Raw genomic sequence first — 14434 nt, 5'->3', positions numbered from 1 at the left:
CCTGGTCAGGGAGGACCACAGGGAGGCCTGGCCTCGGCAGCCTGCCAGGGGAGGGTGCCTGTTCCCACAGGCCTTGCTGGCAGAATCAGATGCCTGCAGCTGTTTTCAGGCAGTGCCCCAGCCAGGGGTCAGAGGCTCTGTGCCGTGTCCAGGCCAAGCTGGCAGGGCTTGGGCCAGCAGCTGGGACCAGGCACCAGGGGAAGAGATCCCTGAGTCCTGAGAGGCCAAGAAACAAGAGGGATCTCAAATGAGCCTGGTCCCTGGCTCTTTCACCTCCTTGTACCCCTTACACACAGACTGAAAGGAGGGCTTTGCAGGAGGAGGTGGTTCAGCAGGACCCAGGAAGGGAAGAGCAGGTTTGGGACACCCCTCTGGGACATCGGAAGAGAGCAGGTATCTGGGGAGGGTGTTAGTGAGGGAAATCAGGAACCACAACCCATAGAGACAGCTCAGAAATTTGGGGTGTCTTGAAACTTTTGCCTCTTGTTTGCCAGTTACTTCGTCACCCTTCTCTGTGATCCAGCAGGGAGCTGCAGGAAAAATACAAGAGTCTAGGGGCTCTTCCTTGGGGATCTAAGAAGAGAGAGGAGCTGGAGAAGAAATGAGAGGAGCCCCAAAAGCCCTGGTCACTTCCCAGGAACCCTGTATTCTCCTGCCCCTCCTGTGGCAGCTGCCTGGTCACAGGGATTTTTTCCCACTAGACTATGAGATCTGTGGGGGCAGGGGCTGTGTCTCTGCCATTCCCTGTCACCTGGTCGGAGTGGGCCTTCAGCTCATCTTCAGATGCAAAAAGCAAAGTCCAGTGACGGTGAAGACAGCTGTAAATACTGGAAAGCAATCCAGTGGCCCTCAGGTTGGTTCTGTGATTTCATCCCAACAGCCCCCTGAGTAGGGTGTTATTCCCACATGGGGATAAGCAGAGAGCACCCAACAGGTCATCAAGGGGTGGAACTGTATCTGGGGTGGTCTGACTGCAGAGAAGATGAGGGGATTCATAGGAGGCATCCATCCCCCACTTCCCAGGGTCCCCATTCCCCCCTACTCACCTGCCACTGCCTCTGTTACCTCCTGCCTGCCCGCCTTGTAGTAGGTGAAGCCCCGGATCACAGCCTGCTGCTGGGCAAGGGCACGGGGCTTGGCTGTGGGCTGGAGGAACCTGCCCTTGCCGCTCTCCTTCCTCAGCTTCTCCACCTGCAGCAGCTTCTCCTTGGGCGGTTTTGGGAGGCCTCTGTCTGCAAAATTCTTCTGCATGCTGCCATACTTGCTGATGTCCTTGCTTTTTCCTCCAGCTGTGTCCTGGGAGGGAAGAGAAGTCTCAGACTTGAAGGACAGTAGAAGGGATATTGTGGGGAGTCCTGGGGGCTCAGCACGTGGAGGCTGGAGGTGGTCATGTTGCCCCAGACCCTGCGTCCCAAGCGCTCATGAAGTCACAGCTTTCCTTTACCCCGCCCGCCATGGTGGCTACATCCATGACTGATTTGCTTCAGTTTCCTCTACAGCTCTCTAGCTCCCTTGTAGGCTTGAGGTCTACACCCAACCTCCAGGCTATGCCGTTTCTAATGTTCTGTGTTTTGTTATTTTCACTTCCTATTGAAATGCCTCTGATGCTGGCTTGGCATGAGAACACAGGGCCTGTGACATCACCCATTGTTAGGCAGAAGCTCCAGCAGATACGGCAAGTACAGTAGCTGGGCGCCTTCTGCACCATTGCCAAAACACGCTTCATTCTCGCCTGTGGAATTGGCACAGGAATGGGCAGGAAGCCAGTTGGGGGCCAAGGCACAGGCTTCCTAGCGGCTTTATCGGCATCTAGGCGGTTCCAGTTGCAGACACAAATGGCCCTATTATCACAATGTCCGCAAAGGAGGCCAAGACGTGGAGAGGAAGAGAGGAAAAGGGTGGCCTCAGCAGTCACGCAGACCTGGCTGCCAGTCCCAGCTCCGCCACGCCCTCTCCACGTGACCCCTCTCTGTGCATCTGCCAAATGGGCAGGGTTCACCCCTCCTCTCAGGTAACTATGGGTTTCACTGACAATGTCTGTGAGAAAGTCAAGTTTAAAGTAGGAATTCCACAAATACCAGCTCCCTTCTTCAGCCACTCACCAAAAAACAAGGCCACTGTGAACAATGGTGTGGCTTGTGTCTTTCCCAGGGGCGACTGGCTGGAGGGGCCTGAATGGGGTTGAATCCAGTCTGCACTCCATTTGCCAAGCCACACGCCATGGTGTATGTCCAGCATAGGCAGGAGCCTCTGTGCCACTGGCCTACCCAAACGTGGTTGTTCTTTCTCATTCACCTGGTCAGAGGGAGAGCCAGCTTTGCAGTTCGTCTGCCTACAGGGAGGACGTTGATCACATTTGCACACAGGTGTGTCATCTGTCATGTGTGGCTCTGCCTAGTGACGGAAGCAGTGGCTCTGCTCACTGTGCTCTGAGCTTGGAGGTGGAGCGTCTGGGTGTTGGCTGCAGGAGTTCTCTACCCCAGAGCAGGTCGGGTGAATGGGTATCAGTCGGCAGGGGTCCCCGAGGCATTGCCCATCTCCCCCTGAGCAGGCTCAACCCAGCCAAGGGCCCAGCCACAGCAGGAGAGGCTAGAAGCGGGTTTGCTGCAGCCAACCTGGTCTCTAAGGGCCAGGCAGAGAGTACTGTCTCCACAAACTTGTCCCCACTAGTTTCAAACTTGGGAATGAGAAGGTTGCCAAATACCTGGCTTAGGGACCGGCCCCCTTGGCAGGATCTCCAGGTCTGTCACCATTCCCTATGCTGAATGTGCTCACTGCACAGCAGGTATCTCCTGCCCCTCACCCTGCCAGGGACTCTCCGGCTGTGCCAGCCCTCAACCCATCCTGCAGCCCCAAACCCCAACGAGCTGGCCCTCAGGGCCAACGTCCTGGCACATGGAGCTTCCAAGCCCAGTCAGCTCTGGCCCCGTGATCAGAGCTGGGGACTCACCTGGGCCTTGCTAGCAGAGCCTGTGGCAGGGGTGTCGGGGGCGGCAGCGGCGGCGGCATCCTTCTGCAGCAGCTGGAGGCCCAGGCGGGACAGCTCCTTCTTGATGCCCAGCATGATGGCGGAGTGGTTCTCATAGTGCCTCAACTGCTCGCTGAGGTGGCGCACGCTCTCCTTCACCACCTCATTCTCCCGGCTCAGGTTGGCCCTGATGCTCTGTGGAGGGGCAGGATTGGAGGTCTTTCCTGGGCCAGCTTCCTCTGAAGCCCCAGGCTGGAGGGACACCCCTGCTTTGGTCATTAGGCTTTGCTGCCCAGTCCCCTGAATGGGCCGAGGGTGGCCCCATCAAGTATGGGCCGGAAAAAATAGGCTCCAAGAGACCCTGTATTTATGAACTTTTAAAATTTAAAACGCGAAGGAATAAAAAAAATAGAGAATACATGTGCATGGTACTAAATTAGAAAGATATAAACAGCTATAAAAATGTCACCCTCCCACCTTTATTTCTCAGTGCCAACAGTTAGTATAGGTTTCTTGCGTATCCTTCTAAAGAGAGTCTGTATATGTAGAGGGACACATGTGTACATACACACGTTTTTAACACTTTGCTTTTTTGCTGAACAGCCTATTCTGGGATCCGACGCATATCTGCATATGTAGTGGTCCCATGCCTTCTCATGGCCACACAGTACGCCATCACTTGAGAGGCTATAGTTTATTTACCCAGTCCCTTATTTTTTATTTATTTATTTATTTATTTTTGAGTAGCTGCCACTACAGGTACCCACCACCATGCCCGGCTAATTTTTTGTATTTTTAATGGAGTCGGGGTTTCACCATGTTGGCCAGGCTGGTCTTGAACTCCTGGCCTCAAGTGATCTGCCCACCTTGGCCTCTCAAAGTGCTGGGGTTACAGGTGTGAGCCACCGTGCCCGGCCACCCAGTCCCTTATTGATGGTTACTTTTTCTTTTTTCTTTTTGCGACGGAGTCTTACTCTGTTGCCCAGAGCTGGAAGGCAGTGGTGTGATCTCGACGAACTGCAACAACCTCTTCCTCCCGGGCTCAAGGATTCTCCTGCCTCAGGCTCCTGAGTAGCTGGGACTACAGGCATGTGCCTCCACGCCTGGCTAATGTTTGCATTTTTAGTGGAGAGGGGTTTCGCCATGTTGGCCAGGCTGGTCTCGAACTCCTGACCTCAAGTGATCTGCCCGCCCCAGTCCTACAAAGTGCTGGGATTACAGGTGTGAGCCACTGTTCCTACCCCTTATTGATAGTTACTTAAGTTGCTTCCAATCTTTGGCCACTTTAAAATAATTGTATACATAATACATAAATACTTTCTGTTTGTAAAATCTTCAACCAATGTAGACGGAGTGAAGCCCTTTGGAGTTTTGCGGAGGGTGAATCTCTGCTCCCTCCAAGTCTCCAACTTCTCTTCTGGGCAGTGTAGGCTCCTCTCCCGGGACTGAGCCCTGCCTATACTCCCAGGCATGTTTTCCTTCCCTGCCTCATCTCCCTTTGCTGGGGCTCTGGCTCCCTGCCTACCTTTAGCAGCTCCCACACCAGCTCCTGGATCTACTCCTGGTTCTGAATCCTGCTAGGAGCAGACAGACTGCTTAGAACCACAATGCCTCCTGCTCTGTGAACCTCCTGCTGTCTGGCGGTCTCCTTGAGGACTTGGAAACCTGGGGGGCCTGGCAGGTATCAGTACCAGGTCCCCAAAGCTCCAATGGATCTGGGATTCTTTCATCTGAGTGTACTTTTCAGCTAAAGCAGGAGAGACAGGAGTCAGAGGCAGAAAGCACCAGTTTGGTGAGAAGCTGCAGAGCAACAGAATTATGGGTCCAGAATTTCATTTGTAGAAATTATTATGGAGGAAAAGATAACCTAAAAGTGAGTGACATCCAGTCAGCCCTGGGTGACTCAGGTTCAGGGACCAAGAGGCAGCAGGCAGGAATCGGATATGCTTGAGTTCAAATCCTTGCTCTCTACTTCCTGGGTGGGCAACTTTGGGCTAGTAACTACTTCTGCGAGCCTCAGTTTCCCTGCCTGTAAAATGGGCTAAATGGCAGGGTCACTGTGAGGACCAGAAAGCCTATGGAATATGAAAGTGCATTTTAAACTAGATTCCAGAGGTCAGGTGCAGTGGCTCATGCCTGTAATCCCAGCACTTTGGGAGGCTGAGGCGGGAGGATTGCTTGAGCCCAGGAATTTAAGACCATCATGAGCAACATGGTAAAGCCCCATCTCCAGAAAAAAAAAAAAAAAAAAAAAAATAGCTGGGTGTGGTGGTGTGTACCTGCAGTCCCAACTACTTGGGAGGCTGTGGTGGGAGGATCAGTTGAGCCTGGGGGGTTGAGGCTGCACTCTACCCTGGCCTACAGAGCGAGACCCTGTTTCAAAAAATCAAACAAACAAAAAAACCACAAAAAACAAAAAACAACACAAACAAAACAAAAAAAACTTGATTCCAGTGATGACAGAAGTCAAAGGGTATGACTGATTTGCTCAGCCTCTTCACTACTGACATCTGCCACACAGCGGTTGGCTTTTGGGGACTGTTCTGTGTATGGCAGGGTGTTCAGCAGAATCTCTAACCAGTAGAAGCCCAGTAGCATCCATCCTGTCCCCTGCCTAAGTTGTGACAACTAAAAATGTCTCCAGCTATTGCCAGCTTTCCCCTGGGGGCAAAATCATGCCTGGTTGAAAACTGCTGGTGTCAGGGAGGGGAGCAGAGGGAAGCCGAGACACCGAGTTGCAGCTGACCCCCAGGAGTTTCTTCCCTTTGGCAGAGAAAGCCAGCCTCTCCTGAGTGAGGCTGTTCTCTCCACCTCCTCCCAGGGTGAGCAAAAGATTTTTTTGTTTTTAATTTTTACATAAGGTTATCACTTAGTAAACCATGGTTAACAGGAGCATAGCACAGATGACTCGAAACAGAGGATAATTACAAAGTCATTTCTCTGTGGCTGTGGAAACTCTCTGGTTTGTTTCAGGCCGAGCAGATGTACCCTCCAGATCGCTTGGCTCAGAGTTACATGAAGTGGGTTAACATTTCCTGAGGTGACATGAGGAAAGATCAAAGGAGAATAACTTCAGAGCCAGCAACAGGAGAGCCTGGCATGTACCAGCTGCCCAGGAAATACTGGCGCACAGAAGAAATTCACCAAGTGTCAGCTTTCTCCGCTGCCGCCCGGGGCCTGGCCGATAGTAGGTACGTATCAAATACTGTTTGAATTACTTAAAGCCACTGTGATCCCAACTCTGTGGGGAGGAAGGGGTTAATCTCCCACCCTGGGGCACAGGATGCCCAGGTGCCCCCTCCCCCTGAAAAGGAAGCTGGGAAAGGAAGCCCCCACACCCGCTCCTGGCAGCTGTATGTCGCGAGGCTCCCAGTGGCTCCCAGCAGAGGCCGGATACAGGAAACAGGCGGAGGTGAGGCTGTGCCAGCAGAGATGCAAACCTCAAACCTGCAGCTTGGACCCCTGTGCTCACCCCACTCTGTCCTTGTCCCCAAGGGCAGTCCTGGTCCCCTGCCCAGTCCTATAGCACATTCACCCTGGCCAGGGCAGGATGCGTTGCACCTCTGCCTCCACAGCAGCTGGGCACTGGCCTAGTGGGTTTGGTCAGTCCTGCCATGTTGTACCAACCCAGGGGGCACTCTAACAAGGTATCTTATTTTTTATTTTGAGACAGTCTTGCTCTGTTGCCCAGGCTGTGGCACGATCTCAGCTCACTGCAACCTCTGCCTCTCAGGTTCAAGCAATCCTCCTGCCTCAGCCTGGGTGGCTGGTATTACAGGTGTGAGCTACGGCACCCGGCCACTGAGTAGCTGGGACTGCAAGCGTGCCTCAACATGCCTAATTTTTGTATTTTTAGTAGAGACGGGGTTTCGCCATGTTGGCCAGGCTGATCTCAAACTTCTGGCCTCAAGTGATTCGCCTGCCTCAGCCTCTCAAAGTGCCAGGATTACAGGTGTGAGCCACTGCACCTGGCCACTGAGCCACCATGCCCAGCCACCAAAGAATCTTGTTTGAATGGTACCCCCAGAATTTTGGGTGCTGATCTTGGTGCACTGAGGCCAACTGCAAGTTCCTGCTCCCTCCACACCCCTTTCATACAACCAGCAGGTGCCTCAGTTTCTCCACCCAGACTTCAGCTTCCTGGAGGCCCTTGAGCCAGCTAGACCTCTTCCCCAGAGGCTGGCCCCTGTGGCCCGCGTTTCCCTCCCCCAGTTCCTGGCTGGAGGCCAGCTTCCCATGGTCACCAGGGTGAAGTCTGGATTTCCTGGGCCCTCTTTGGACAGTGCCCTCAGCCCCCAGCACCACACTAGCCTGGCCTCTGGCGGCAGCCCCGCCCTTACCTCTTCCAGTGTGTTCATCTGGGAGGCCACCTTGTGAACGTAGGCGTGCACCTTCATCAGGTCCATGCTGTACAGGGTGCCCTCCAGGAGATCCACCATGGACTGCAGCTGCCCGGGGAAGGGGGATGGTTAGAGAGTGCAGCACATGGCCAGCTAGGCACAGAGGGTAAAAGGAACTCTGCTGCAATTAAGAACTCCAGAACCTGGGCCAGGCACGGTGGCTCACGCCTGTAATCCCAGCACTTTGGGAGGCCGAGGTAGGAGGATCACCTGAGGTCAGAAGTTCAAGACCAGCCTGGCCAACATGGTGAAACACCGTCTCCATAAAAATACAAAAATTAGCCGGGCGTGGTGGTGTGCACCTGTAGTTCCAGCTACTCGGAAGGCTGAGGCAGGAAAATCGCTTGAACCTAGGAGGCAGACGTTGAGTGAGCTGAGATCATGCCTCTGCACTCCAGCCTGGGTGACAGAGTGAGGCTCTCTTCCAAAAGTAAAATAAAATAAAATAAGAAAGAACTCCAGAAGCCCAGAGCCTCAGAGTGGCTGGCATGGGCCCTGAGCACTCACCAGCCCCAGCCTGCTAATAACCACAAGAAAAGCCACAGGTCCATCTTCTGAGCCTTACCACGTGCCAGGTACTGTGCTGTGGGCTTTAATGAGTTATGCCAATTAATCGTTGTAACAGTCTCATGAAGTGTGTAGTGAGCACTGGTGGAGCTGGCCCGGATCTTTTGAGATCCTTCTTACTGGTTTTTGTGCCCATCCCTGGCCTCCATGTGCCTGCTGTCCATCTGTGACTCTCTTCAGAGTTGCTTTGCCCCCAAAGTGCCAGGGAGTACCCATCTTTCTACAGCTGCCCTGAGGCAACGACCTACTGGCATGGACATCTATACTCGTGGCTCACTAGCCCCAGTGGAGATGAACTGAGCCATTGTCCCTCCTCCAGAGCTCCTCTGGGGATGTGACTGAGGCTGGCACTTTGCCCAAGGCCACACTCTCACTTGCATACCCTCTTCTCCTCACCCTGCTTCTCCCACTTCATTGCCAGTTTCTCTGGGGAGTATTTTCTTTTTTTGTTTGTTTTTGAGACAGAGTCTCACTCTGTCACCCAGGCTGGAGTGTAGTCACATGATCTTGGCTCACTGTAACCTCCACCTCCTGGGTTCAAGCAATTCTCTGCCTCAGCCTCCTGAGTAGCTGACATTACAAGTGTGCACCACCACGCCCAGCTAATTTTTTATTTTTAGTAGATACAGGGTTTTACCATCTAGGCCAGGCTGGTCTTGAACTCCTGACCTCGTGATTCGCCCACCTCGGCCTCCCAAAGTGCTGGGATTACAGGTGTGAGCCACTGTGCCCGGCCTTGTTTGTTTTTTCAGAGACTGTCACCCAGGCAAGAGTGCAGTGGCACAATCATAGCTCACTGCAGTCTCAAACTCCTGAGCTCAAGCGATCTTCCTGCCTCATCCCCTGGAGTAGCTAGGACTACAGGTGCGCACCACCATGCCTGGCTAAGTTGTTTATTTTTTGTAGAGATGAGATCTTTCTATGTTATGCCAGCTGGTCTTGAACAATGATCTTCCCACCTTGGCCTCATGTGATCCTCCTGCCTCAGCCTCCCAAAGCACCGGGATTAGAGGGATGAGCCACCAGGCCCAGCCCAGGAGTATTTTCAAAATAAATTACTTGCACATGAATCTCTGGCTTCAGAGCCTGCCTCTAGTGGCCCAAACTAACACCAGGTATGGACAACTTTCGCCCTCATTTTACAGATGGAGAAGCCGAAGTTTAGAGGTGGGGAAGTGACTTGCCCAAGGCCACCCAGCTGTTCAGTGGAGGAACCAGGAGCAGAACCTGAATTCATATAAATCCACATCTCTTTCCCAACACTTACCCGACAGGGGAGATACAACGATCGCTGTCTCTTTCCTATCATGCTTTATGGCTCCTGTCTCATGGTCAGATGGGGAAACAGCAGCCAAGAGACGGGGAGGGCCTTGCACAACAGGTCAGCAGCAGGACCTGGAGCAGCCGCCGGGTCTCCCTGGCCCAGCCCAGGGCTCTGCCCTTCAGCCACCACTCCCCCTCTCATCTCTGTCATGCCTCATCAGGATATGACACTCCCTCCAGATGGCCAAAATGCCAGTGTCAGGGAGATGTTGGCACAAGGGGCTGGTTGGGAAACCAGCCTTTCCTGGCTTCTTCGGAAGGGCAGTTTCTCGGGCCTACCCTCCCGTTCAGCCCCAGCCTGAGCCTTCCGGCATTTCCCAGGGACTGCAGAGGCCAGTGCTCCTGTCTGGCCCTGGCCGGCTATTTCCAAAACAGTTTTACTCCCACCTTCCCAGAGGGTACTCAAACTGTTTTAAGCCAGGGAGCTTTTCTTTGAGCAGAAGCTGATCTCTAAAACAGAGATGGTGGGTGGGGTGGGGTGGTGGTGGTGGTGGTGGGAGGCTCTGCTGGAAGCAAAGATAGGCTCAGAGGCTTCTCTGCTGTCCCACAACCTTGCTTTGGTCCCGAGGGTCTGGATGGGACCCCTAGGGCTCTATGGAACACAGTTTGAGAACCATACACACGCTTCTGTGCCTCAGCTTTCTTCACTGAGAAATGGGGCAATAGGGCCGTGGTAAGGAGCAGTAGTGTCTGGCCAGAGCTCAGCACTGCATAGACACAGAGAGGGCTTCATGAAGCCCAGCAGCACTGACTGCTCCTCCCAGGGGCTATGCGGGAATTTCCCAGCTTCATGCTCCTGCCTTCATGGCCACCAACACTAGCTTTGGCAAGGTTCCGTCTCCCTCAAGATGACCCCCTGTGACTCCCCACTGCCCACATGTGGCTTCTCATCTCCTGAGGCTGGCATCGGACCCCTCTGTGATCTGCCCCTGCCAGCCTCCTCCAGGCCAGCAGGTGCTTATTCAGCTAGGCACTGAGGACAATGATGAGCAAGACAACGTGGGGTACCCCAGTCCCTCACAGGCTGCCGACGACACACAGTGACACCTAGGTCCAGAATCAGGGGCACAGGTAGTGACACACAGGTGCCCAGATCATTAGTGATGGGTGCTGATCTTTTCTGGGCACAGGTGTGGATCAGGAAAGAATGCTAGGAGGAAGTTTTGTTTGGGCGGAGCTCTGTAGGAGGAGCACTAATTAGGCAAAGATGCCCAGAAAAGGACATGCCGAGTAAAGAGAGCAGCCTGTGCTGTGAACAGGAGGAGCGGAGAAACGTGGCGTTTCCAGCCATGCCACTCAACGTGTGATCTGCTGACCGGACACTGCTTAATACCAGCCTGCGATACAATCATTACAGAAAGTGGGAGTAGGTTTTCAGGAACTTTTATAGCCCCTTGACAGAGCAATTTTGTATCTGTTGACCCTCACAATAAAACACTAGATTTATCTGTGCATGTCCGGCTTGCTCTCTCTCTTTCTTTCTGGCTTGCTTTTTTTAATTTAATTTTTTTTTGAGATGGCGTTTCATTCTTGTTGCCCAGGCTGGAGTGCAATGGCATGATCTGGGCTCACCGCAGCCTCCACCTCCCAGGTTCAAGCAATTCTCTTGCCTCAGCCTCCCAAGTAGCTGGGACTATTTTGTAATACATTTTACAAAAGTATTGGTTCTTGACAGACCTTCAATCTTTTTTTTTTTTCTTGAGACAGAGTCTCACTCTGTCACCCAGGTTGGAGTGGAGTGGCTCGATCTCAGCTTACTACAACCTCCATCTCCCAGCTACTCCCAGGCATGCCACCACGCCTGGCTATTTTTTATATTTTTAGTAAAGACGGAGTTTCACCATGCTAGCCAGGATGGTCTTGATTTCCTGACCTCGTGATCTGCCTGCTTCCCAAAGTGCTAGGATTACAGGTGTGAGCCACCCCACCCAGCCTGGCTTGCCTTCTCGCCTGCCTTCCTTCTTTCCTCCCTCCCTTCCTTCCTGCTTCCTTTCTTCCTCTCTCCCTTCCTTTTTTTTTTTTTTTTTTTGGACAGAGTCTTTTACCATGTTGCCCAGGCTGAAGTGCAATAGCACGATCTCCACTCACTGCGACCTCCACCTCCCAGGTTCAAGCAATTCTCCCGCCTCAGCCTCCCAAGTTGTTGGGATTACAGGTGCCTGCCACCATGCCTGGCTAGTTTTTTATATTTTTAGTAGGGACAGGGTTTCACCATGCTGGCCAGGCTGGTCTCAAACTCCTGATCTCAGGTGATCCACCTGCCTCGGCCTCCCAAAGTGCTGGGGTTACTGAGCCTGGCCTGCCTCATTTCATTTTTCTAATAATTCATTTGTATAGCATTTTACAAAAGTATTGGTTCTTGACAGACCTTCAATCTTTTTTTTCTTCTTCTTGAGACAGAGTCTCACTCTGTCACCCAGGCTGGAGTGGAGTGGCTCAATCTCAGCTCACTACAACCTCCACCTCCCAGTTTCAAGCAATGTTCCTGCCTCAGCCTCCCGAGTAGCTGGGACTATAGGCAGGTACCACCACGCCAGCTAATTTTTTTTGGATTTTTAGTAGAGATGGGGTTTCACCATGTTGGGCAGGATGACCTCTATCTCTTGACCTTGTTTTCTGCCCACCTCAGCCTCCCAAGTGCTGGGATTACAGTTGTGAGCCACTGCAGCCGGCCCAGACCTATAATCTTTAAAAAACTGGCCTCCCTGACAGGTAGCTTGAGAATTGCTGTGCTACAGGAAGTCACAGGTGCTGGTGTGGCCAGAGAAGAGAGAAGGCTGGTGCCACACCTACCCCACTTGCCATCACCCAGAAATGCCCCCCTTTCCTCTCTGCCTGAGGGACTCCTACACATCCTTCAAGGCCCAGCTCTATCCTTCTATCCCCTCCTTGGGGCTCCCACAATCCCTGGGATGTCCCCTGGCCCAGCACTGATCACACTGCCATTACTGGGGTCAGCAGCTGTGTCCTCACAAGCCTGGGGGCCCCTCGAGGCAGGAGCCATGTCTGGTCCCATCAGGAAGAAAAAGGAGTGGGGAAGTAACAGGCACCCTCCAACCCCCAGCCAAAATAGGGACAGTAGTCAGATGACTCAAAGTGTGGTCTTTCCTACTGCAGTCATGCTGCTGAGGACAAGCAGCAGCTGGAGTTATTAGCTTGAGGGAAAGGCTGGGATAGAGACAGGGGTGGTATATGGGGTAGGTGCCCCAGCCCCATCCCGTGGGCTCCCCTTAACCTCCTCCCTTGGGGGATGTTTACAGAGTTTGTCCTGCTGAGAGAGGGGGAGCCAAGCTGAACAGGAACCCCCAGCCCTGTCTCCTACTGCCTCTGCCGCCTGCTCCTCTTGGGGATCTCTGAAAGTGTACCCACTCCTACCCCTGGGGTATCAGTGAGGCAGCATATCCTCTCTTCCTCCTCCAGCCCCACCTGCCAGGTCAATCCCCCATCACCCTCCCCCCGTTTGGCAGATCCAGAGCCCCATGGCAGCTGTGCGCTGAGAAGGCCCAAGGGACTGTGGGCTCCTGGCTGAGAAAGCGGTCTCATGACCCTTCAGTGGGCAAGGGACAAAGTAGAGAATTCCTGGGTTCAAATCTTAATACGTGGCTCATGCCTGAAATCCCAGCACTTTGGGAGGCCAAGGCAGGTGGATCACTTGAGGTCAGGAGTTTGAAACCAGCCTGGCCAACGTGATGAAACCCTGTCTCTACTAAAAATTCAAAAAAAAATTACCCGGGCATGGTGGCGGGCACCTGTAATTCCAGCTGCTCAGGAGGCTGAGATGAGAATCACCTGAAAGGGGAAGCAGGGCAGAGGTTGCCCTGAGATCATGCCATTGCACTCCAGCCTGGGCGAAAAAGCGAGACTGTCTTAAAAAAAAAAAAAAATCTTAGTACTGCTTAGAAGCTGTATCATCTTAGGCAAGTCACAGCCCCTCTTTGGGCCTCAGATTCTCCCACTAGTAAAGCTGGTAGCATACGTCCCCTCTCCAGAGGGGTGTAGCAAGGATTCAATTAGCCAAGAATTAAATTAGTCAGAGTATATGAATAGCTTTGCGTGTCCTCGCGTCAAGCATGTGTATAATTCAGTTATCGAGAAGTTGACTTGAACAGAAATTGTGTTTGTTTCTGTAACTGAAGACTGGCCATGGGCCTGGGTGCCTTGAATCTGCAGGGTCCTAAGTGAGACCCAGGGAGACAGAGTGATCCAGGGACTGCCAAGCTATCAAGATGCCACTTTGCTTAAAATTCATTCCCCTAACTCCCTGCCCAGTTTTGAGAACTTGGCATCCATTCAGGCGTTACAAAAACCAAACTAAAGTTGAATTTAAAGAAAACATTTTTAGCCAAATGTTGGGAGACAGTTCTTCATGGATGTCTTGCTTTTCTGGGTGACTTGCTGCAAAAGCATTGATTGCCTCTGCGCTGAGCCATCTAGCTGCACAATGAAGAGCTTTAGAAAACAGAGATACCATTTCCTTCCAGAGGAAAGGGCAGGCATGCTTGGTGCCCATTATAAAAGACTCAGATATTCTCTCCAGTCGCAGTGGCTCACGCCTATAATCCCATTACTTTGGGAGGCTGAGGCAGGCAGATCACGAGGTCAGGAGCTTGAGACTAGCCTGGCCAACATGGTGAAACCCCGTTTCTACTAAAAATACAAAAATAAGCTGGGTATGGCGGTGTGTGCCTGTAATTCCAGCTACCTGGGAGGCTGAGGCGGGAGAATTCTTTGAATATGGGAGGCGGAGGTTGCAGTGAGCTGAGATCATGCCACTGCACTCCAGTCTGAGTGGCAGAGTGAGACTGTCTCAAAAAAAAAAAAAAAAAAAAAAACACCTCAGATTCTCTAACCTCGGGGCTCCTCACTGTAATACACCTTATTATACATGCAGGTGTTATCTCTCCCTCACTGCATTAGCCCATGGCAATTGGAGCCGGGAAAACCAGTGTAAGAAAATGTAGATTTGCTGTAATAAAGTCGTTTGTCTTTGAACCAGGAGGCTACATCTTCTGCCAGCTTCCATTAAACTGGAAGGCTAACTTGTTACCTTACAAGTAGGGTAAGATTTCAGACCTTTCACAGTTTCTGACACCAAACAGGCAAAATATATATAGTTTGGGAGAAGTTATAAAAGAAAAACATATTTTCAAAAGACACCAAACTGGAAAGGTGCAGT

The 14434-nt window shown here is 52.4% G+C and overlaps 1 protein-coding gene across 2 annotated transcripts in view; it reads right to left on the bottom strand.

Moving 5' to 3' along the window:
• Nucleotides 1-14434, bottom strand: part of OLFML2A (olfactomedin like 2A) — a 37875-nt gene that overhangs the window by 12103 nt on the left and 11338 nt on the right. The window contains exons 3-5 of one of the 2 annotated variants that reach the window (XM_032251574.1): nucleotides 7309-7416; nucleotides 2951-3163; nucleotides 1047-1296 (exon numbers count right to left, since the gene is read on the bottom strand). In XM_032251574.1, coding sequence (XP_032107465.1) covers nucleotides 1047-1296; nucleotides 2951-3163; nucleotides 7309-7416 — 571 coding nt within the window. Of the gene's footprint in view, nucleotides 1-1046; nucleotides 1297-1444; nucleotides 2585-2950; nucleotides 3164-7308; nucleotides 7417-14434 lie in introns of those variants that run through there. The other variant, XM_032251575.1, reaches the window with a different exon arrangement.

This window comes from Sapajus apella, unplaced genomic scaffold (genome assembly GCF_009761245.1).
Source record: "Sapajus apella isolate SASKATOON/1434 unplaced genomic scaffold, GSC_monkey_1.0 scaffold76, whole genome shotgun sequence".
In the NCBI taxonomy this organism is placed as follows: Eukaryota; Metazoa; Chordata; class Mammalia; order Primates; family Cebidae; genus Sapajus; species Sapajus apella.
Note: the sequence above shows the minus strand (reverse complement) of the source record. Positions and strands in the feature narration are given on the sequence as shown.